Here is a 23,387-nt window from a genome sequence, read left to right as displayed (position 1 = left end):
AGCCCCAAAGCCACCACAGCAGTCACAGTCACAAACCATTACACTACAACTCCCTATATGAGGGATGGATCAGGCAGGTCCGGAGAGCAGAAGGGGTCAGGATCACTGGTATCTCAGGAGTAGCATGTGTCAGTTGTTTACAGTTCAGGACCTTTAAATTACATCAAGTCAAGTCAAGTGGGGTTTTATTGTCATTCCTGTATATAGCTGGTATACATCAGAACAAAATGTCGTTTCTACAGGACCATGGTGCAACACATAACAGTACAGTAGACAAGACTACATAAATACACAGAACAGTGAATACACAGGACGATAGATACGCAGTGCAGTGCAACAGAATACATGGTTCTAATTGATCATTCTGTTCATTCATTCAGTCTTCAGTAACCATTTTATCCTGATCCAGGTCATGGTGGATCCTGAATACTGAGCACGAGGCAGGACTACACCCTGGATGGGACATCAGTCCATCGCAGGGCACCGTGCATGCACTTTCACATGCTCATTCACACCTATGGTCAATTTAGCCTGTGATTTTGAGCACTCAAGGTTTGTCCCTCGGGAGTGTATTAGAAGATGAAACATGAGATAGAACCTTATCATTCCAGGGCCGTGAATTTCACAGGATTGCACCAGTGTGACTGCAGCTTAACATACCCAATTTACACTCAGTTAATTGAGTGCGGTCAGGTGTATTGAGATAATGGAAAATGCTAATATGTGTAGCACAGCGGCATTTCAGTACCAGGATTGGGAAATTAGTGTGGTTAAAAGTTGGGATTTAAGATGCAGTCTGCTGAGTCCTGATGAGCTGGAGGTGTGACCCCATTTCAGCCATGCACTGCCTTATGAGCTCACTGCTGAAAGATCCGAAGCTGAAAACACGCTGCCTTATTTGGGTGTTTCAGTCCCAGATTCTTCAGGCTGAGCTGCGATGGAACTCGCTCAGCTTGGACATTCAGACCTCAGAGGCCAAAGGGAACGGCTGTCCGGCTGTTCAACCTCCTGCACAAGAGTGGACACACACACACATGACAAATGAGGGCATAAACACCACTACTGACATCTCAGTATCTCACCACGAACGCAAATGTCTACACCTTCATCAGACCACACACCAATACTAATACTAACACTGCAAACATCGATGTTTTTTTCCTCCAGGCTCAGAATACTGTATGTGTATTCCTCTCAGAACTCCTAAACAAGAGCCCTAAAGACTCAGGAAGGGTGATGTCATTGTTAGTCAGCAGATGTGCCTGAGGGCTTGGAGTAAGCATGTCAGAAATGCGATTCTTCTGCTTTGTCGCTTGGCAAGCTTGCAGTCTGCTGAGTGTCCATGAAAGGGTCATGGGAAAGGTTCGGCTAGTGGCGTAGAGGAAAAACAAACAGTTTGGATCAGATTTCAGTTGCAGTCTCAAGAAAGGAATCCTTTTCCTGAAGGTCTTAAAAATAATTTGGTCAAATTTTAGAATTTCACAAACCAAAACATAATTTTTAATCAGGTCTGACTTAGTAAATGAACTCCAATTTGGACTTTTTTGCTACATCAGACTTTATATATCAATGGCCTAGCTAGACGTCCATAGAGAATGTGCATTATTATTTTTCTGTCTCATTATATTGAGATTTATTTTTTCTCATGATATCAAGATGAACATTTAGGTTCGAGTAGGCAGCCTGAAGTGTCTTGGCTGCCACACCTAGCTGTGTAATGCTGAATTCAGATTAACTCAGAAGTGGGAATTCGGTGCTCAGAATTATGTCATTTTCGACCTCCTCATGTTCAAGCTACCAAGCAATATGGACGTTCTAACAACATGTACACCTTCATGAAAGCTTGTCATTTGTTTGTTATGTTCAAGCACCAAAAGCTCATGAACTAGCAACAAGCTAGCCAGCTTTCATAAGTGATACAATGTTTATGTTTACCTTTTAAAAACAGCAAAGTGCTTGGTCAGTGTTATAGATTTAACCAACTAATGTGTCTGTATGTTGACTGATCTAAAGCAAATACCACTGTAAACGCATTTAATACTCAAAATTAGTACTTGACTGTGATTGCCATGTTGATATGACATCATATGCTGAACTCGGGTCTAGCACAGCTTCCTGACATTCCAAGTAGGAATTTGAAATTGGGGGGCATTTCCTTCATTTTTTCCTAGTCAGAAGTCTGAAATTCTGATTATGCACCATAAGGCTAAAAGGGTAGCTATAGAGCTGAGCTAGCTAGCATAGTTTCTGGGTAGTTTATTTCACAACTAGATGATTTCCACTAGGTGATTAGTGGAACAAATAGCTTAATAGCTGTAATTTGTTAATGCCTGTGATTAGTAATCATTTCTATGGCTGTGTACAGAAAAAATGTGAAGATAATGAATTTTGGAATGTCTTGGAATATGACATTGTTATATGCTATTATCTCTTTTGGCATACCACTATCATAAGATTCTTATGACTCTGGACAGTAAAAAATAGGAAGATAAGGAATATTTTCTTGGCATATGATCCTTAAACACATATTTGTATATCCAGTTATCTTTTTTTGGTGTACCATTATCATATGATTTTGTGATTTTTCTCAGGATCTGGAGAAAACAGTAGTTTTCTTTAAAATCGCAGCAGTCTGAGGGTTACGTCCACATGTAGATGGCTACAGGGTAGCTTAGCTAAACTTTGTAGGCATATTGTTAGCTAGTGAGTTAGCTATCAAACATTCTGGTTTGTTTATTCTACAATTACAGTAAGCGATTGACAGACCTGTGGTTTAAGAATTAGTGAAGCAAAGATTTCTTTACAGCCGTCGTCTCTTGATCACAAGGTTCTCAGTTCTCTATGGTTGGTGCTTTACATGCCTGCTATGAATCATCAGTTTCATGACTGCTAACGCTAACGCCTCAGTAACTCACTGATGTGTTTACTGTCCTGCTCTGCTGTAACACTACATTGTCAGACACTTGAGATGTAAAAATTAATGACTAATCTATTGTCCTCCTGATTTTGGAATATGACCTTTTTTTCGTAGCTCAACTGCCCTCAAGGTAGATGTGGAAAGCTAAAAGGGCAGAAATTAGCTAGGTAGCATAGTTTTGGGGTTGTTTGTCTGAGATTATTAGATTATTATTATTATTATTATTATTATTATTATTATTATTATTATATTCGATTATTATACTCTCAAGGTTCCTTGTTGTTCTCTGTGTTTTGCTAGCCTGCAATGAATCATCAGTTTTTTTGATGCTAATGCCTCAGTAGGTCAGAAATCTGTTTACTCTATTACTCTTCTTGTATTACAGAACACTACATTGTCAGTGAAATGTCAAACTAAGGATTAATCAAATTTACCTCATGATTTTCGAATGTGACCCTTTTTCTTGCACTACAAGACGCAAGGGTGAAAATGTAGCAAGGATATTTTATGTTAGCTAGCTAGCATAGGTTCTGGATTGTTTATTTTACATCTAGGTGATTGCTGTATGAAATCAGTACAACAAAGATTTTTTTTAAAATCTTTACTAAATATATTTTTAGTTTACCAAATGTATTTTTAGTTTCCTGTTATCGCACAGTTCTTCTGTTATCTACAAGCCTTGTCATTCAGTTTGTAAAAAAAAAAAAAAAAAAACCACTTCTGCTATCTTGACAAAACAACCTGTTATCTTGAGATTAAAAGAACAAGAAATCATTATCTGAAGATAACAGGAATGAAAAATTCCCTTTATCTTCAGATATAGCGAGTAAGGTTGCACAATGTTTTCAAGTAAAGTTCAGTTAATTCCAGACTTTTCCATTTACATATGAATTAATAATCAACCTTAATGGATAGGAGTTAAAGCAGAGAGTGATGGCAAAAATGCCCACAGCAATGGTTCTTTGCTCTCTGCTTGCACTTTCAAAAGAAGGGTACTAAACTCTAGCTTTCATTTTCACTGGAGTGTTACCTTCAAGGGTACATATTTTTACCATTACTGTGTATCTTTTGCATGGCAATGTGAATAGATTTTATCTTTGAATTGATTTAAGATTAATAATTGGATTTTAAGGACCACTCTTGTTTAAAGGTACACTACATGCTTCTTTCCATGTAATAGATACACACTAAAGGTATAGACAATGTAATCTTTAGGTTACCACTCCAGTGACAAGGAAAGGCACAATTTAGTACCCTTTTTTTCTGAGAGTGTGCTATAAATCATCGGTTTTGTGACTCTCTGACTTTCTGACACCTCAGTAACCCACCAGCCTGTTTACTGCCACGTTAAATTACAACATTAAATCACTTGAAAGATGAAACTAATAATAATAATTTACCTTATGATTCTGGGTTGTGACCATTTCAGCACGTGTCACCACTCTGAGTGCTGAGCTCCGTGTTTTTGTTTTTTTTTTAATATTGAAATAGAATTAATACAAAAGTATTAATTTAATGATTTGCATGCAACGTCATGCTGGTCCAGTGGACAGGAACGAGCACGCCACCTGCTGGTTAGACATCCAATCAAAATTCCTTCTGATGCATATCCATCCAAATCAAGTAAACAAATGGACATCTTCAAAACATTTTAATGAGGCTTTTGCACGAAGTTTGTTTGGCCTGTTATGTAACAGTTTATTTTTTCACAAGACATTTATCTTTGTAATTACAGCAAAAGAAACTCCAGTTTTCTTATCAACATTATCTTTTTTCTTGAAGGAGGGAAAGAAAAAATTTGACAAGGAAACCGAAAAATATTATACATTTCTGGAAAAACACCTGAATTTGTCCTCAAAAAAGAAAGAGTCCTTTTTACAAGAGGTAACATTTCATAATACTTTAATTAAGTCTTTTTTACATACTCACCATGTCTGATTTGTCAATTGTTTTTGTTTTTTTATTATTTATTTATTCCAACTCTTTGATATGTAAACTTATGTATGCCTGTCTCTTTTTCAGGCAGATGCCCAGATCAATAAAGAACGACAGATGTTTTGTGATGCCTCTCTTGAATACGTCTTCAAGATCCAAGAAGTGCAGGAGAAAAAGAAATTTGAGTTTGTTGAGCCGGTAAGGATGGAAAGAAAAACAATACTGTATTATTTAATTTTGCAAACTGGCTGAATAGCAAATAACAGCAAATAAGCAGAGACATATTTTAATCAGGTAGATGTATAATTATGGCCAAGACACGTCTGAAATTTAAATTTAATTCTTTAGTTTTGCCTTGGGACTAAAAGGTTAATGGAGTAACAAGTGAACATATGCAAAGGACTATTTTTAACACTTCAGAAGAACTTCTGACTAATAATTAATTTAAACCACAGCAGCACTGACCAGGGTAGACATTTACTGAAGATGAATAAATGATCGTCAAACCTTTATGTGTAATTTCCCAAAGCTTAGTTCAACTCCTTACCATCTGAAGGAACAGCCAATGAAAATGCAGTGCAAATTTTTGATTGCAAATATGCAGATTTTTAATGAAACTTGTAGCTCTGGCACATCTGCTGAATTCATACTGACAATTTGTTGCTGTTGAATTCATTAATTCATTCATCTTAGATCCAGAGCCTATCCCACTGAACAGGAATACACCCTGAATGGGACCCCAGTCCAGCACAGAGCACCATGTATACATTCACACACATCTAGGGAATATTAGTGCAGCCAATCCAGCTGGCAGCATGTTTTTGGGAGGTGGGAAGAAACCAGAGAACCTGGAGGAAATCCATGCGGATACATAGAGAGCATGCAAAACCACACAGACAGTAACCCAAGCTCAGAATCAGATCAGAGACCCTAGAGCTATGAGGCAACAGTCCTACCCACTGCACTACCATGCCACCTTGCTGGGAAATGACATGATAAAATAACACTATTATAATGTGCTTTAATAAAGTGTCTAACAAAACAAGACATCATTTACAGCCAAGGAAGACATCGTCTGGAAATGGCAATTTCAAATCCTGACAATGCCATACCCATCTGCGGCTGGAAGTCCAAGAGAAAGTAGCTAGTGTTACTTTCATCGCTGAAGAGGGCAAGAGTTAGCACTTTTCTACGAGTGTTCAGCTGCCCTGTGATAGATATAGCATGAGCAGCAGTTCAAAAAAAAGATGTGGTGGCTTCACATGTCTCAGAGGAAGCACATGCTAGCCTTCATCCTCTACGGTTGGTAGCTGTCTTGTAACGGGGAGAGCTGGCTAGTGAGTGGGAAATGGCAAATGGCCAAACTGGAGAGACTACAGAGTAAAAAAGTCCTAAACAAAGTAAAACATTTATTGGAGTTTTAACTGAACAGTGTTGGAAATATGCTATCTCTCTTTGTCTCGCCAACAGATTTCCCATCAGGTGCCAGACTCTATGCACATCTCTGGCAACAAATAAATGAAATCTATTTCACCTAACTGACTTACCGTAATTTGTAAATCTGAACAAAACATCACCATGTAGCTGAACACAGGAAGGCACAGCCATCTTGGAAAAGCTGGTTCATTTGGCATTTTTCTGACATAAGGCTAGTTTGTGGTTGTGCATGCACATTTTAGAGCACGTCCTGTAAGTTCCACCTCCTTAACTTTGCAGTATTGCAGATGACAGTATGGTTTCATTTTGAATCGATGTATTTGCTGTATTCCTCCTATTTTACAAAGTGTTTATGTAGTCTATTGAAGCATGTGTGAACATTTTGAACATTTATTTATGGGTGAGATAGACTTCCATTACTTGTCGGCTGGCAGTGTAACCAGTGCAAAACAGAAGAAGCAAATGTCAAATACCAAACATCTTCATTCTCTCTCTCTCTCTCTCTCTCTCTCTCTCTCTCTCAGCTCCTGGCTTTTCTCCAAGGACTGTTCACCTTTTACCATGAGGGTTATGAGCTGGCGCATGAATTTGAACCATATAAACAGCAACTTCAGTTCAACCTACAGAATGTAAGAGTTCATGTTACACATGATGCAGTAAATTATAATTAAGGGCACACTGTATAGTAGGCTTGTGCGATATAACGATTTAATCATCTCTACATGATATTACAGACATTTTGAACTCTCAGATATGAACTGACACAAAAACGCTGCCCCCTTCTCCCCTGCTCCAGTTTTTGACCAAAAGAGAAAAAAGTATGAAATTGTTGAGCTAAAACAATTATATAGGCTTACTGTTAAGGGTGATGATAACTAGAATGTGATTAAATAGTGCTCTTTGGCGCCTTCCTGCATCGGTCACTGCAGATGCCTTCAAACAATTTAAATTTTAAATAATTTTTTTTAAAACTGTGGACATTAGACAACCCTGTGGACATTAGTAGTCCTGTGGACATTAGTAGTCTTGTGGATAGTAGTAGTCCTGTGGACATTAGACAGCCCTGTGGACATTAGTAGTCCTGTGGACATTAGTAGTCTTGTGGATAGTAGTAGTCCTGTGGACATTAGACAGCCCTGTGGACATTAGTAGTCCTGTGGATAGTATTAGTCCTGTGGACATTAGACAGCCCTGTGGACATTAGTAGTCCTGTGGATAGTATTAGTCCTGTGGACATTAGACAGCCCTGTGGACATTAGTAGTCCTGTGGATAGTATTAGTCCTGTGGACATTAGATAGCCCTGTGGACATTAGTAGTCCTGTGGATAGTATTAGTCCTGTGGACATTAGACAGCCCTGTGGACATTAGACAGCTCTGTGGACATTAGACAGCTCTGTGGGCATTAGACAGCTCTGTGGGCATTAGACAGCTCTGTGGGCATTAGACAGCTCTGTGGGCATTAGACAGCACTGTGGACATTAGACAGCTCTGTGGACATTAGACAGCTCTGTGGGCATTAGACAGCACTGTGGATATTAGACAGCCCTGTGGATATTAGACAGCTCTGTGGGCATTAGACAGCACTGTGGATATTAGACAGTACTGTGGACATTAGACAGCCCTGTGGATATTAGACAGCTCTGTGGACATTAGACAGCTCTGTGGACATTAGACAGCCCTGTGGATATTAGACAGCCCTGTGAGCATTAGACAGCCCTGTGGATATTAGACAGCTCTGTGGATATTAGACAGCCCTGTGGATATTAGACAGCTCTGTGGGCATTAAACAGCACTGTGGACATTAGACAGCTCTATGGACATTAGACAGCTCTGTGGATATTAGACAGCCCTGTGGATATTAGACAGCTCTGTGGGCATTAAACAGCACTGTGGACATTAGACAGCTCTATGGACATTAGACAGCTCTGTGGATATTAGACAGCTCTGTGGATATTAGACAGCCCTTTGGATATTAGACAGCTCTGTGGGCATTAGACAGCTCTGTGGGCATTAGACAGCTCTGTGGATATTAGACAGCCCTGTGGATATTAGACAGCTCTGTGGATATTAGACAGCCCTGTGGATATTAGACAGCTCTGTGGATATTAGACAGCTGTGTGGGCATTAGACAGCTCTGTGGATATTAGACAGCTCTGTGGATATTAGACAGCTCTGTGGATATTAGACAGCCCTGTGGATATTAGACAGCTGTGTGGGCATTAGACAGCTCTGTGGATATTAGACAGCTCTGTGGGCATTAGACAGCTCTGTGGATATTAGACAGCTCTGTGGATATTAGACAGCCCTGTGGATATTAGACAGCTCTGTGGATATTAGACAGCTCTGTGGGCATTAGACAGCTCTGTGGATATTAGACAGTACTGTGGGCATTAGACAGCTCTGTGGACATTAGTAGTCCTGTGGACATTAGACAGCTCTGTGGGCATTAGACAGCTCTGTGGATATTAGACAGTACTGTGGGCATTAGACAGCTCTGTGGACATTAGACAGCTCTGTGGACATTAGACAGCTCTGTGGACATTAGACAGCTCTGTGGACATTAGACAGCTCTGTGGATATTAGACAGTACTGTGGGCATTAGACAGCTCTGTGGGCATTAGACAGCTCTGTGGACATTAGACAGCTCTGTGGATATTAGACAGCTCTGTGGACATTAGACAGCTCTGTGGACATTAGTAGTCCTGTGGACATTAGACAACTGATTTGTAAAAGGATTATATAGAAAGTATAAGGGATTTTTTTTTTTACATTTTACTGCACATTACTGCATAAGCAACTGATCTTATGTGATTGTTGGTGCCAGCAAACAGTTCCCACTGCATAGCTGACATTATTATATTATCCCCTACTCTCCTTAAACCTGAAATGGTAGACATGCTTGTTTTCTGTCTTTTTTAGACTATTGGTTCTGCACAATTAAATCCTTTAACTGTTTTTAAAACATTCACAATGAAAAAAAAAACATGAGCAGGAAAACAATCTATATTGCACAAGCCTACTGTGTACTGTTATTTATTGATTTGAGTGCACATTAAGATAGAGTCTGGCTGATCTGGTGATAGGCTTCGTTGGTTAGTTCAAATGTAGCCAAAACAAGGATTTTAGCTTCTTCTAATAACATCCAAAGCTTCAGTCACTAATGTTTCTGTGCGATTCTTGAATCAACAATCCATTTGTTTTTCTCTTTGAAGACGAGGAATAATTTTGAGAGCACCAGACAGGAAGTGGAGAATCTGATGCGAAGGATAAGGTCAGCAGAGCAGGACTTCAAAGCTCCTGGACAGTGGACTATGGAGGGCTTTCTTTATGTACAGGAGAAGCGTGAGTATTCTCTCATCACAAATTACTACAACTGTGAGAACACTGAGATCTCAGTAAAATAATAATAATAATAATAATAATAATAATAATAGTTAGTATTATTGTTGTTATTGCTTTATTATTATTATTATTATTATTATTATTATTATTATAATACGACAATATAATATTGATACTGTGATAAATTATGTCTCAATACACTTTTCTGAGATATCATGGATATCGTTTTTTTTTTTAATGATTACAAACTGACTGGAAGCAGCTGATTTGATAAACGTTATGCTTAATCTTGAAAACTGTATAATGTTACAAATTTTATAGATGTCTAATTTGTTCTCATTTCAGTGTTAAAGCTTTTTAAATAAAAATGTTATTTGACAATATAAAAATTAAGAAATCAAATAAATTAATTTTTGTAGATGTATCAAACAGCTTTTTTAATGGAACTGGAAAACTGATAGCAAAACTGTTTATCATGATTCATAACATTACAATTGTAATATGATATTTTTGTCATATTGTCCATCCTTACACACCACTTCCATAAATACCTCCACAGCTAAACACCCCTACAGACAAATGCCCCCACACCCTTAAATACCCCCTCAATTATATTTCAGTTACCCCACAACCACAAATGCGCCACTCATTGATTAATGCACCTATATACACAAAATGCCCCTTCACCGCTAAAACCCCCATACAAATACCCCCACAGTAAATGCCCCCACACTCACAAATATCCCTTACATGGCTAAGTGCACAACTTTTTTTACCATGTATTTTTGTTCTGTCTTTTTCTCTCTCTCTCTCTCTCTCTCTCTCTCTCTCTCTCTCTCTCGCTCCCTTTTTTCTCTTTCTTTACAGCTGTTTTTTTTTTCTTTCTTCCTTTCAACTCTTTGTAAGCACTATGTATTTCCCTCAGGAAATGCAAATATATATTTTTTAATGTAAGCGAATAATTGCACATCATTTGTTGAATATTTGTTGAATACCATAACCTGTGTGTTAAAGGTCCTCTGGGATTCACGTGGAGCCGACACTACTGCACATATGACAAAGAGACTAAGATGTTCACCATGAGCAGCTCTGAAATCAAATCTGGAAGCAAACAGGTAGAGCACTGGATTTATAAAATGCTGTCTTTTTTAATGTCTCATATATATATATATATATATATATATATATATATATATATATATGTGTGTGTGTGTGTGTGTGTGTGTGTGTGTACAGTACAGTGCAGAGGTCTTAGGCACACTATTTTTTTTTAGTACAAACTTTCTTATAGATTTTTAATTTATGACTTCTACATTATCCAGTTAGTACAAAAGTATTTTAGATTACCAAACATTAGTTTTCCAGCACAAAATTAAATGTTACAGAAAAATGTTTGTATGGCAGTAAAGAAAGCAGCATATTATGTAAGATGCCACTTTTCAGACAAAAAAAACATAATGAAGGCTGAGTTTTGCTGCAGAAATAAGAAGCAAGTGTGACAAAGTCTCCAGAAGAACTGTGGCTGCTTCTGCAAGATGCTCAGTAACACTTACAGCTCATTTCCTTATAAAACTGCACACACTGTACCTGAGACTACTATTTTTTAAGCAAAGTGTCATTACACCAAATACTAACTTTGTTTCATTTATTACTGTTTACTGCTCATTATAGTATTTTTTTTTTATTATTTAACATTTAGTTTCATTATTTTTGAAGGCATCTTTGCTCTACAGCATTTCTTTGCATGTGCATTAGACTTTTGCACAGTACTGTATCTCCAAGTTATAGATTTCCATACTACTTTCCTCTGCTGAATAAGTGACTCTTTGTGTTTTTTGTGAAGAACGGCCTGGTTCTGAGTCCACCTGAAATGTTCAAGCTCAAGTCGTGCATCAGGAGAAGGACAGATTCCATCGACAAGCGATTCTGCTTTGATATTGAAGTGGTGGAAAGGTTTGTTTTCAATTTCTGCACTTCTGCATATTATAGCACATTTTTTTCTCCCTCAATTCCTTCCAGGCTTTTGCAAGGTCAGTGAGGACATTATGACGTTTGGCTTGAGAGGGTGTGGTAGAGAATTTTAAAAGAAAATATTACATTTTCCACTTTATTGTTTTCCTTGGCATCTTCGGAAGTCTCTCAAGGACTCCATTCAACATTCTTTTCTCTACTTCCTTTCTTCTTGCTCTTCATAACTGAAGAAATAACTCTTGTCAAGGGATTCTGTTCAGTTCTCTTCAATGTTTCTATAAAGTCCACCGGTATGTCACATTTTTCCTGCTTTGTGTTGTGATTGCACGTGTGCTACCACATGCTACCACCTACCTACAGCTCCTTTCACATGCTGCGCTAACTGTAGCCTTTACTTTTTATCTTTCAACTTATCACATTCTACTTGCTACTAATTATACACTCAACTCCAGAATTATTGGCACCATTCATGAAAATATAAAACAAATAAAATGCAAAAAGTGATATTTTGACCTTTAACGTATGAGGATACGACATGGTTTTATTTAACCACACAATTTTGTCAAATGGATAAATTGTTTTCAGGTAGTGCAATTTTCATACACAGCACACTGATTTCAAAATTATTTGCACCCACGCAAACAGTATCAGTTGAAGCCTTGTCTAGAATAACAGCACTAAATCACTTCCTGTAATTTCTAACAAGGTCAGAAACAATTGTATTCTTAGGCTGCTTTCACACTCGGTGTTCTTTTTTTTCCTCAACCACCTGCACACGTTTTGCTTGTAGTCTTATGGGAAGTGGACACAAGGTGAGAGGAATGCAACCACTTTTAAAAAGCACTTCTGCCAGTGGGTTTTTTTTTTTTTATCAAAGAGGAACAACGGAGTTTAACTTTTCAGAAAAGCGGCAAGTGAGGTCAGGCACACTTTTTTTTTACCTCCCATCCAATCAAGTCAAAAGTTGGGGGGCAAGCAAGATAAACAAACATGGCGGACAAAGTACTGTTTTGTTAGTGAGCAATATAAGGAGATTTGCAAAACTATTTCATTACTAATATTCCAATATTGCAGTATAACAAAAAATAACAATATGTCTATTTTCAGGAAATTTGCCATTATGCAATGTGATGCCTGACGTTAACTGTAGCTGCACAGAGTCACGCAGGCAGCTCTTTTCTTGATTTTCTGCCTCCAAAGTTACAGTAAAGGCAAACAACCTCCTTGTTACTAGAGATAATCCAATCTTTAATGTTGATAATAAATCTAATTAAGTATGCTCATCACATGAACTGTTTTTTTTTTCATACCAACAAAAAATGCATGGTGTGAAAGGCATTTTTTGTTGGTATGAAAAAAAAACACTTCACGTGATGAGCATACTGTAACTAAAAAAAATGCTCTTTGTTTCAGTTGAAAGTTTCAATTCAGGATTTCAACGAGGTTCAAAAAGATTAACCTGGCCATTGCAATCCACTGATTTTGTGTCTCACAACCATTTCTGTGTTGAATTGGGTATACAGTGGAGTTCATTATTTTGCTGAAATATCAACTTCCTGGCAGAGACAACCAGGTTTTGGGCTAAAATATTCTGTTACTTAGCCAAATCCATGATTCCATTCATATTCACAAGTTCCAAGGGTAGTTCCTGTGACATTTGGCAAAGTTTTGGCACTGCATTTTGTGAACTGCTCCCTTTCAGACAGCTTGTTTTTATGCTGATTTTAAAATGTCACCACCCCAAGAATCAAGTAAACTGTAACCTTATTTAGGGGTGTCAATAATTTTGACACATCTGTTCTTTGAGAGTACTTTCTCTCAAAATTCTTCTCCAGCTGTTTGAGTGGAAGGTTTGATTTGCAATGTTTTTGTAATATAATTGGTGTCAATAGTTCCGAGTTGACTGTATTTTGGAATGGTGCATTAAAAACATTACACACATTATAGTGCATTTGTTTTACTAGGTGTTTTTTTTGTGCTTGTTCTTTTTTTGTTCTTTGTTTTGTGCTTTTGTGCTGTTCACTTTTTAAACCCGATCTAATTAGCTGTACATCCAAGTCTCTGTTATGCACAGCTGATACTGCTGTGAGCAGTACAGAGAGTTGCTGTGCAGCAAACCTCTGAAATGTGATTATTCTGTTCCTCAGGCATGGCATCATCACCCTGCAGGCTCTGTCTGAATCCAACAGACGTCTGTGGATGGAGGCCATGGATGGAAAAGAGCCAGTAAGCACACACCCATTACACCAACCCCATGCTATACGGCAGAACAGGTGATGTTTATGCATGTAGCTCAAATCTAGTTTTTACACACAATTTGCAACCAAAAATATAGTGAAGTTAACATTTTTGGAAGGAGTCTCCAGTGTCAGTGCTTTGTATGAGTCAGACGTAAAGCTATTCCAAATAAAGTCTAAAAAAAGTCTAAGGACAGAGGACTTTGCTGTAACAAGTTCCTTTTTTTTTATTTTCTTATTAACTTCAATAGAAAGTGAAGGAAGGTTGAAGTGAAGGTTATTTATAGCTGCTTCAACATAAGTGATAGCAGGAATGTTCCACAATATTAACTGTAACTATAAACTGATTAAAAATATGAAGCATTGATTTGTTAAATAAAAAAAATTAGTTAAATGGTTTTACAATAGGAATAAAACACTTCTGGAATTCGTTATTGATTATTTTCCTATAAGAGCATTTATTGTATTTTTTATTCCTTACTTACAAAATAATGAAAGTAACAGTGAACTATCCCCTTTTACATTTATTTCCATGATTCAAACCTATTCAGAGCAAAACATCCGGTGCAAAAAAGAAATAGCACAATACTCTTATGTTTCACTTGAATTTCTAAGTCATTCAATAAGCTCCCTACAGGGCAAGTATAACCAGGAGTGTGAGGTCATCCTTTATTGTGTTGAGGTGTGTTTTTATGGTGGAGTTTGTCTCCGTGGTTCCGGTGCTGTTGGGACAGACTCATAAAAAGGTTCAACACAATTAACCAGAGTCTGGTTTGTCTGGAGTGATCGGTTTCTGAGTTATTGAGTAGTTCCTTCCTGTTTCTGTTGAAACTTAAATAGATGTATATAGCATCCTCTGTTTTTTTCACACAGATGTTATGCGCTCCTTGCATGAGAGACAATGACATGAGAAAAAAACTGTTTAGTTTACGTACCACATTTCTGAAACACAAAGTCACATTTACAAGATGAAATACAAGCAGTATATAAGAATTTCAGTAACTTAGTATAAAAATATACATATACAGTATAACCACTAGAATTTCTATTTGTTCTACAAAACAAAAAGATACAGGATGTCAGTTAACAAAGGAATAAATAAAGGAAAACTGTACTAAACAAGATTTCCAACATAGATTTCTACCAAAGTCCTAAATTGTTGTATTTAAGTTCTTGGCAGATCTCAGATTCACTTTTGCAGGTAAAACATCAAGAGTAAATGAGTTAAACCTATAAATAAAAATTCTCAGATGCTAGATCACTTGTAAGACATGTTGTGACTGATAGTTTTAGGCTTTTCAGGCTAAACTAGCACTAGAAAAACTACTACTTTCAAGGCATTCTTAAAATAATATTTAAAAAATTTGTTGCTTCAGCTCAAATGACTGCATTGTTGTTGTTAAATTATAAAATGTCATTGTACATTTTCCGCAAAAGTGATTAATCTTTGTAACCATCAGTGGTTAAACTTTGTCTAGTGAAAACAATAAAAAAGAGTTATTTATAAAAGGGGGGAAATGTATAAAAATGGCAGTTTTACCCAGGAAGGCTTGCACTGAACCTTCTTTTTATTTCTTTTTGAAGACATAATTGGCCCATTAACAATGAACACAGTATTTCTTTTCCCTTTAAGTCATGTTGGAGCAAACCAGCGAATTCAAACTAATTATTATAACGTTCTGACTAATACTCAGAAATGCCTAATTCACTATTTTAAGATGTTCTCAAATATCCAATCTCGATATCCAAAACTATTGTCTCAACCTTAGAGTTACTGTCTAATTAAAGTGATTAAGCTGTAGAGGTTTGCCAGTTAAATCTAGATTTTTTTTCTAAATAATATAAAATGGACAAAAAGTAACAAAACCTCAATTCAATTCAAACTCCTAACTTTATTTTTTGGAGGAGGGCAGAATTTTAGAAATTTAAAAATTAAAAAAAAAAACCTAGAATGTATTGAAACTGTGTTCAAATATAGAAATAAATTAGAAATTAAAGAGTGCACACCTTTTCACTGGCACTGTGTGTACATACAGACAGGTGACAAATGAAAGGAAATACAACATAAAGTGTCTTAGTAAGATGTTGGCCCATGAGGAGCTGTTCGAATAGCTTCAGTACACCTTGGCAAAGATTCCACAAGCTTCTAGAACTGGAGTGATGAACGGAGTTCTTCAAAAAGATATTCCCTCAGTTGGTGTTTTGATGAAGGTGGTGGAGAGCGTTGTCTGACATGTCACTCTAAGATCACAATGTTCAGCTGGGTTGAGATCTGGTGAGTGTGAAGGCCATAGCACATGACTGACATCATTTCCATCCTCCCTCATGCCCTGTGGATGGGGGCGGGGCCATCCTGTAAGAGACCACACCCATCTGGTTAGAAATGTTTCACTGCATCATTAGCAGTTTCGCTTCACGGGGAGAAGTAGAGCTAAATATGCCAGCAAAATCAATTAAATACGGCACAACAGGGCCACCAATTTTCCTGTAATTTGTCAACCATCTATATAACCTAAATGGGTCTAGGCAAAACAAATATTTCTGTAAGCACAGCTGCTAATGATTATCATTATCATTCTTCACATGTTACTGTCATATTTTTAGCATTGCAGGAAGTCTGCTATAAAAAGAAATGTTGATGTGAGAGAGTCAGTGCCATTTTTTCCTATGTTAGGTGCTTTAATAAGTTTTGTTTTCCTTGTAATCTTTAGTCAGTAGACAGATCAGAAGTGCTGTGTGGAAACTTTAAGGCCCAGGAAGAGAAGATGACAGACCTGTGTGTGTTTATATTTCATCCATGGCTCTTTATGGTCTGAACCTTTGATCAGTCAGTGAAGGTGATGGTTAGGCATGACTGGATTTACCCATAATAGTTGAACTCTGAAACAAAAACACAGACGAAAAAGAGATGAAAACACAGCAAACACTGTGGGTTTGATTTGCCTGAACACTGTATGCTCAATGTGTATGAATGAACTCTAGATTTGTCTTATAGTATATAATGTGGTTGAGATATATGTTTAATAGAGGGATGTCTTGTTATCTGTAGATTTATACCCTTCCAGCACTTCTGAACAAGAAAGAAGAAAGTAAGTTCACTCCTCTTACATAATCAGATGTCACAGATTTGAGAAATGTTCCGATAATGCCAGGTAATGCAAAGCATCTTTTGTGTGTGCAGCATTCCTAAATGAGGCGGGGTTTAACTTCGTCAAGAAGTGCATTCACCTTGTAGAGACAAGAGGTGAGACTGATAATTACATTCCCAAATGAATATCTCTCCTCTTCCTGTGTAAACATGCATGCTTATACTTGGGTTGTGATTCTGATTTAAAGGAATTGTTCAGTGAAAAATCGATTTTACAACTTTCCTGTCCTTACCTCAAATGTAGTCAATGAAACAAGACATTTTTGGTGGTTGAGCTTGTAATGGGAGTCTATCTTGCCCAAAATCTTTCTTGTAAATATCTTCCTCAAACCACACCCAGTTCTTCAGTGATATCACACAGATGTTCTGATGTGGTATTGGACACAGTGTAACTTACTGCAGTCTCTAAACATGAACAATGCAGTAACGTTAAAGAGGCAATAGCAATTTGTCTGTTACAGTTTGGCATCATTCTGCCTCTGTTCCAAGGCTCCCAAATTTTTAAAGGTGGATCATGAAAGCTGATTATGTAGCTTCAAGATGTCATTTGAAGAAAGTTTATGAAGATTTGGGTAGGTGTTTACAGAAAAGTTTTTGGGTGAGATAGATTCACATTACTAAAAAAATGTTTTGGATAAACTTGTCTTGGCTGATTGAATACATTTGCTGTAAGGGAAAATTTGTATAAAGTTGAGTTTTCATCAAACAATTAATTTTTTTATAGTTACTTATAATATGGGGTGGACAAATCAAAGATTTATTAGCTAGCCCACTGGGTGAGTGAAAGCTCACTTGTATTTGCCCAACCTGTGTTATAATTGCCCAGAAACTGAATAAAGTGGTAAAAAATTGTTAGCTAATATAATGTAATAATGCTTAATCTCTGACCTAGTGACCTAGCATGATTATTGTTTATGTTTTATATATAGAGCCTACAAAGCACTTCTGTAAAACCCTTTTTGTATAAGGGCATCTGCTAAATGCTGAAAATGTAATAACATATTGTTAGCTAGATAAGTATATTAATAAAGACTAAGGGAAAGGGACGAGGATATGATTAACAAAGAACTCTAACAAAGTTCTTGGCCCAGATCTCATTCATAAGATGTGTGTCCTCATATCACACGAAAAAGATATTATTTGAGTCTGGCTAGCGTGCTTATTTTCTTTCAATATGTTATAACTGCGAGGTGATGAGTCGTGCATGTTGTGCTAGCAGGAGACAGTTTCATGTTGCACTTTATTTAGCTCAGTTTTATTTCTACATTGCTGCATGTTCCTGATTCTGAAAAGATCATCTGTCATCTGTGCACGCTAGTTCGGAAAGAGTAGTGTGCCTTGTCACAGCATTGAGGTGCACCACAAGCACAGCGAGGCACATTACATTTAAACACATAGCAAATGAAAACTTTCGTTTTGTGAAAGGTTTTTGGGGTTGTTGAGCCTAGTTGAATAAAAACTTATAGACCGGACATGAAATCCACTTGTCCCAGGCACTCAGGCTCCTGCTTTGTCCATCCCTATAATATGTACATGACATAAAAGATGCATATTGATTGTTTTCTCATTTATGTAAAAAATATTTCCTGTATTTTCCCAGGTATCCAAACGATGGGTCTGTACAGAATTGGAGGAGTGAACTCTAAAGTGCAGAGACTTATGACCTCTGTGTTTGGTAAAACTCTCTAAGGATTTAAACTTCTATATAAATATTTTAATATTATTTAGTGTCATATCTTAAGTAAGGAATAAAACAAGTCAGGGCATGCTTATAGGGAAATAATCAGTGACAGGGTGATGTATTGCTTCCTGACATGGAGAGGACTTAGTGTTACCACCCTGAGGTTTTTTTAACAGCACACCCCCAAGTGTTTATTCAAGTTCCTGTTCCTGTTATCACTTACGCTATAGCAGCTATGAACAGTAGTTCCCATACCAGGCCCTTTTTTCTCTCTCTTGAACATAATAAGACAAGAAATGCAGTCTTCCATCCTGAAGACTTTCCCATTGTCGGAAAACTTAAAGTTATAGCTTTACCTCCGACTGTTACAAAGAGACACTGACACTGGACACTTCCTTCTAAAAATGTTAAATAAACATCTCCTTACAAAAAAAACTTTACCATATCAATAATAATATGTTCTTCTTGCTTAAACAACAGTATGTTTTTAATCCATCTTTTATTAGTCATATATTATGTTGAGTGTCTGCCATACGAGTCGCTGTGAATGAGCTGTTACTATAGAAATGATTAGATCGAGCACGTTATTATAGACCTGTGATTGGTTTGCAGCCATAACTATTATCAGAACAGCTGTTATAGAAAATTAATCCACACCTTCTGACCAATCAGATTCGAGAATTCAACAGTGCTATTATATGTTTTATTGTTGTTGTTTATTCCTTTTGATCCCGATTCGAATTCACTATCTATTGACGTTTGTTCTTGCAGCTGCCAAAGCTCCTGCAGACATGGACCTTGACCCGGACACTTGGGATAATAAGACCATCACCAGTGGACTCAAAAATTACCTCAGGTTAGGAAATAATTGAGTAAAACCTAATCCACTGGTTAATATCAAAAGCATGTGCGATAATTCAGCTGCTCTCTGCCTGCAGGTGTCTGGCTGAACCCCTGTTAACCTACAGACTTCACAAGGACTTCATCCTGGCAGTCAGTGAGTTCTAGCTGCCCCAACTTGTTCCTCAGAGCGTTCCAAAGGGGAAAATGGAAAATGAATGTTTAAAGCATTGCAGATGACTTTAATGAACTAAATCTTCACAAAAATGTGTGTTGCATTTTTAGAGTCAGACGATCAGAACTACAGGGTCTGTGCGGTTCACTCTCTCGTGCACAAGCTGCCGGAGAAGAACAGAGAGATGCTGGACATCTTGATCAAACATCTGCTTGTGTAGGTTATTCTGACAGTATACAGCATTAAGACTGATTTCAGTTGGTAACTGTTACAGCGGTATTCCCCATTTCTCGGCTTGATATAGCAGAAGCCTGCATTATAAGCATTTTCTATGGGTGTAAACAGGATAAACAGTGGAGTTGGTATGATAAAATCCGGCACTGCTGCCAAAAAAAAAACACAATTTCTGATAAAATATTGTCCTAATGGTTTCCATTAACAGGCTGATGGACAAATGGGAATCGGTAGGTGAATTTCCATAAGCAAGTGTGTGTGTTTTTTTTTCCAAGCTGGTGGCCATTGACGCATTACACTTGTAGGGTTTGAGGTTAATTGTAGCACCATAAAGGCTTCTTAGCTTTGTCTCTCTGGGGGAACCATTTAAATGCTTAATGTAAAACCCTACAACAAAGTATCCTTTACTGGGATGTTTAAAAGAACCCCTTTATAAAACTAGAGCCCTCACCAACTCAAAGAACCGTTGAGGGACCTTTTTTCTAAGAGTTTTAAGGCATACTGTAATCACAATTTGTAGATCAGCAGTAGTGAAAGCTAATTTGGGTTCATTTTAAACTCTTTTTGTGTCTTTTGCAGGGTTTCCACGCACAGCCAGAAGAATTTGATGACGGTATCTAATCTCGGCGTGATCTTTGGCCCTACGCTGATGCGCTCCCAAGAGGAGACCGTGGCTGCCATGATGAACATCAAATTTCAAAACATTGTGGTGGAGATTCTCATAGAGAACTATGAGAAGGTAAGGGTGACTCATTTTGACTGTTTTATTTAATTAAATTTAACAGCAGGTGTCACTGTTTAGCAAACATGCAGAGGAGAATTCATTAGTCCTGCAGCAGAGGCTGACAATCAAGTCTTTGTTCTCAGGCATGCTCTCAGGTCCAGTGTCTTATGAAGTTGTGATATGATTTATGGCAGCAAGCATACTGAATATTAGTTCATTGATGTTCCTCAGATCTTTCATCAGTCTCCAGATCCCAACGTGCCTCTACCTCAGCCTCAGGCTCAGTCTCGCTCCAGCTCGCGCCGCAACAAAGCCATCTGCCTATCATCAGGCCCGCGCAAGTCCAGAGGCCTGTACTCGCCTGCTCTGTGCCTGGCTGATGCTGACAGTGTGTATCCATTTTCAGTCTGACTTTCATTATGTGAGGCTCTGTAGGCCCAGTGCCAACTCTCAGCAGCTGTATTTTTATGTCTTTATGCCTTTCGGGTTGTCCATCCATCTGTCTGTCCGTTCATCCAAAATTTTTATCATGATATCTCAAATGTTTGTAGGATTTATATGGTATTATCATTGTAACCAGCAGATGAACCGATTGTTGTTATTCTTCTTCTGTCGTCTGCTCCCGTTAGGGGTCGCCACAGCAGATCATTCATCCGCGTATTTGATTTGGCACAGTTTTTATGCCGGATGCCCTTCCTGTCACAACCCTCCCCAGTTTTATCTGGGCTTGGGACCGGCACTGGGAGTACACTGTTATGTGGTTTGGTCCCCTGGCCAGGATTCGAATCTGGGCCACGGCAGTGAGAGCCGTGGGATCCTCCAGGGATCCCTCAGCAAATGAACTGATTCGATTTTGGAATTGATCCAAATAGGCTCAAGGTCACAGCAAGATCAAATGTCTGAAATAGTTTTCTTTAAGGGTAGATCTGGCATACAGATTAGTTGCAAAAAGGACTAGACTTGTTGGTAGCAGAGGCATCCCTGACTACTCCATTGCCATCAAGTTCAACTTGGTAGAATCTGCTTTTATTTTTGATGTCAAGATTTATTTTATGAGATTATGAGATATGATATCAAATATTCCAGACAGTAATACATGTACAGCAGTGCTACATACAGTACATGTTCCAACTTTTGCATTAGATTAATAATTAGATTAATATGACCATATGTTTTTACTCTAGTTTTTACACTAACATTGTCTATTATTATTTTAACTAGGGGAAAACTAATGAGAAAATAAATGATACTACCACAGTAGGGGTACTGAAGTGCCATTTCAAAGGCAGAACAAAGATAAGGTCAGAGGAGAATGGCCAAACTGGTTGTAAGGAAGGCTGTAAGGAAGCTGTAAGGAAGGCTGTGGCAAATAACCACTTTACAACCGTGGTGAGCAGAAGGGTATCTCATAATGTACAACATATCAAACCTTGAGGCGGATGGGCCCACAATGGGTTGCATTGTGCCCTTGAAAGCCTCTGTTTCCTGTTCTTGGCTGACAGGAATGGAACCTTTTGCTGTTGTAGCTCATCCACCTCAAGGTTGGATGTGTTTTGCATTCTGAGATGCTTTTCTGCTCACCACTTTTCTGCTTATTTGAGTTACTACAGACTTCCTGTCAGCTCGGACCAGTCTGGTTATTCTAGAGACTATTGTGTGTGACCATGCCACAATCAAAGTCACAGAGATCACACTTTTTCCCCATTCTGATGTTTGATGTGTATATTAATTGAAGCTCTTGGCCTGTATCTGCATATTTTTTTTTGCATTAGATAACTGCATGAATGTGCAGGTGTCCAGGTGTTCCTAATAAAGGGGACAGTGAGTGTATATAATTCATATAATAATAACAAATTTTCCAGTCAAACAGAACAGTTCAGACACAAGCTGTGTAAGCGGAGTGCTTCTGCATGAAAGCTTATTGTCATGAATAACATAAAATATATATATATATATATATATATATATATATATATATATATATATATATATATATATATATATATATATATGAATGGACTGGTAGAGTATTGTCAAGAACTGAATTAAAAACCTTTGATAATTTTTCATTTCAAATGTAAGTTTTACTTAACTTGATTTACTTAACTTCCATTCCAGGATGACTCATTCTGCTCTTTTAACTTTGTTAGTCTTTTAACTTTGTCAAAATTCAGCCTTTTGTAAATGTAGACCCACTCTTTCCCCCTTCTTGTGTCGCAGGTGACACGTTCAGCAGCAGTCCCAGCAGCACGCCCATGGGCAGCCTGGAGTCTCTGTCCTCACACTCATCAGAGCAGAACGGCTGCTCCAAGGCGACCTCTCCTTCACGCTCCAAACACAAGATCTCAGGCAGCCTGTGCTGGACCACTCCATCCCCGTCCTCTGACGGCCCTAAGAGCCCAGGTGGCACCACCAGTCCTGACTCCAGCTCCAAAGAGGATGCAGCAAAGACAGATGGAGAATGGGAGGAAGCTCTTAGTGTTCTCCCACCAGAGCGAGCTTCTCCAGTTCCGGAGCTGCCTAACAGAGCTGAGGAGGAGAACGCAGAGGTTCAGAGATCAGGCCGCATGTCCAGCATGTCCTCCTGCTCTTCCCTCACCTCTCTTCACATCTCTGAAGGTGAGCACACCGAAAATCCAAGCACCATATCAGTACGAGTTATATATAAAATATAATGTACAAGTGTTCTGATATTAGAAAATAACAGACGAGGTAAAGGCAAATAACGCTGTATTCATGTTTCGC

The 23,387-nt window shown here is 38.0% G+C and overlaps 1 protein-coding gene across 1 annotated transcript in view; it reads left to right on the top strand.

Moving 5' to 3' along the window:
* The window catches only part of arhgap42a (Rho GTPase activating protein 42a), a 48,132-nt gene that overhangs the window by 19,060 nt on the left and 5,685 nt on the right, over positions 1-23,387 (top strand). Inside the window, 16 exon segments of the mRNA XM_026938476.3 lie at positions 4,700-4,801; positions 4,940-5,050; positions 6,814-6,918; positions 9,503-9,632; positions 10,647-10,747; positions 11,476-11,585; positions 13,751-13,829; positions 16,890-16,929; positions 17,022-17,084; positions 18,589-18,663; positions 19,441-19,525; positions 19,608-19,666; positions 19,795-19,900; positions 20,498-20,657; positions 20,874-21,030; positions 22,863-23,261. Coding sequence (XP_026794277.3) covers positions 4,700-4,801; positions 4,940-5,050; positions 6,814-6,918; positions 9,503-9,632; positions 10,647-10,747; positions 11,476-11,585; positions 13,751-13,829; positions 16,890-16,929; positions 17,022-17,084; positions 18,589-18,663; positions 19,441-19,525; positions 19,608-19,666; positions 19,795-19,900; positions 20,498-20,657; positions 20,874-21,030; positions 22,863-23,261 — 1,882 coding nt within the window.

Source organism: Pangasianodon hypophthalmus, chromosome 15, assembly GCF_027358585.1.
Source record: "Pangasianodon hypophthalmus isolate fPanHyp1 chromosome 15, fPanHyp1.pri, whole genome shotgun sequence".
In the NCBI taxonomy this organism is placed as follows: Eukaryota; Metazoa; Chordata; class Actinopteri; order Siluriformes; family Pangasiidae; genus Pangasianodon; species Pangasianodon hypophthalmus.
This window is presented reverse-complemented; position numbering and strand designations above follow the sequence as displayed.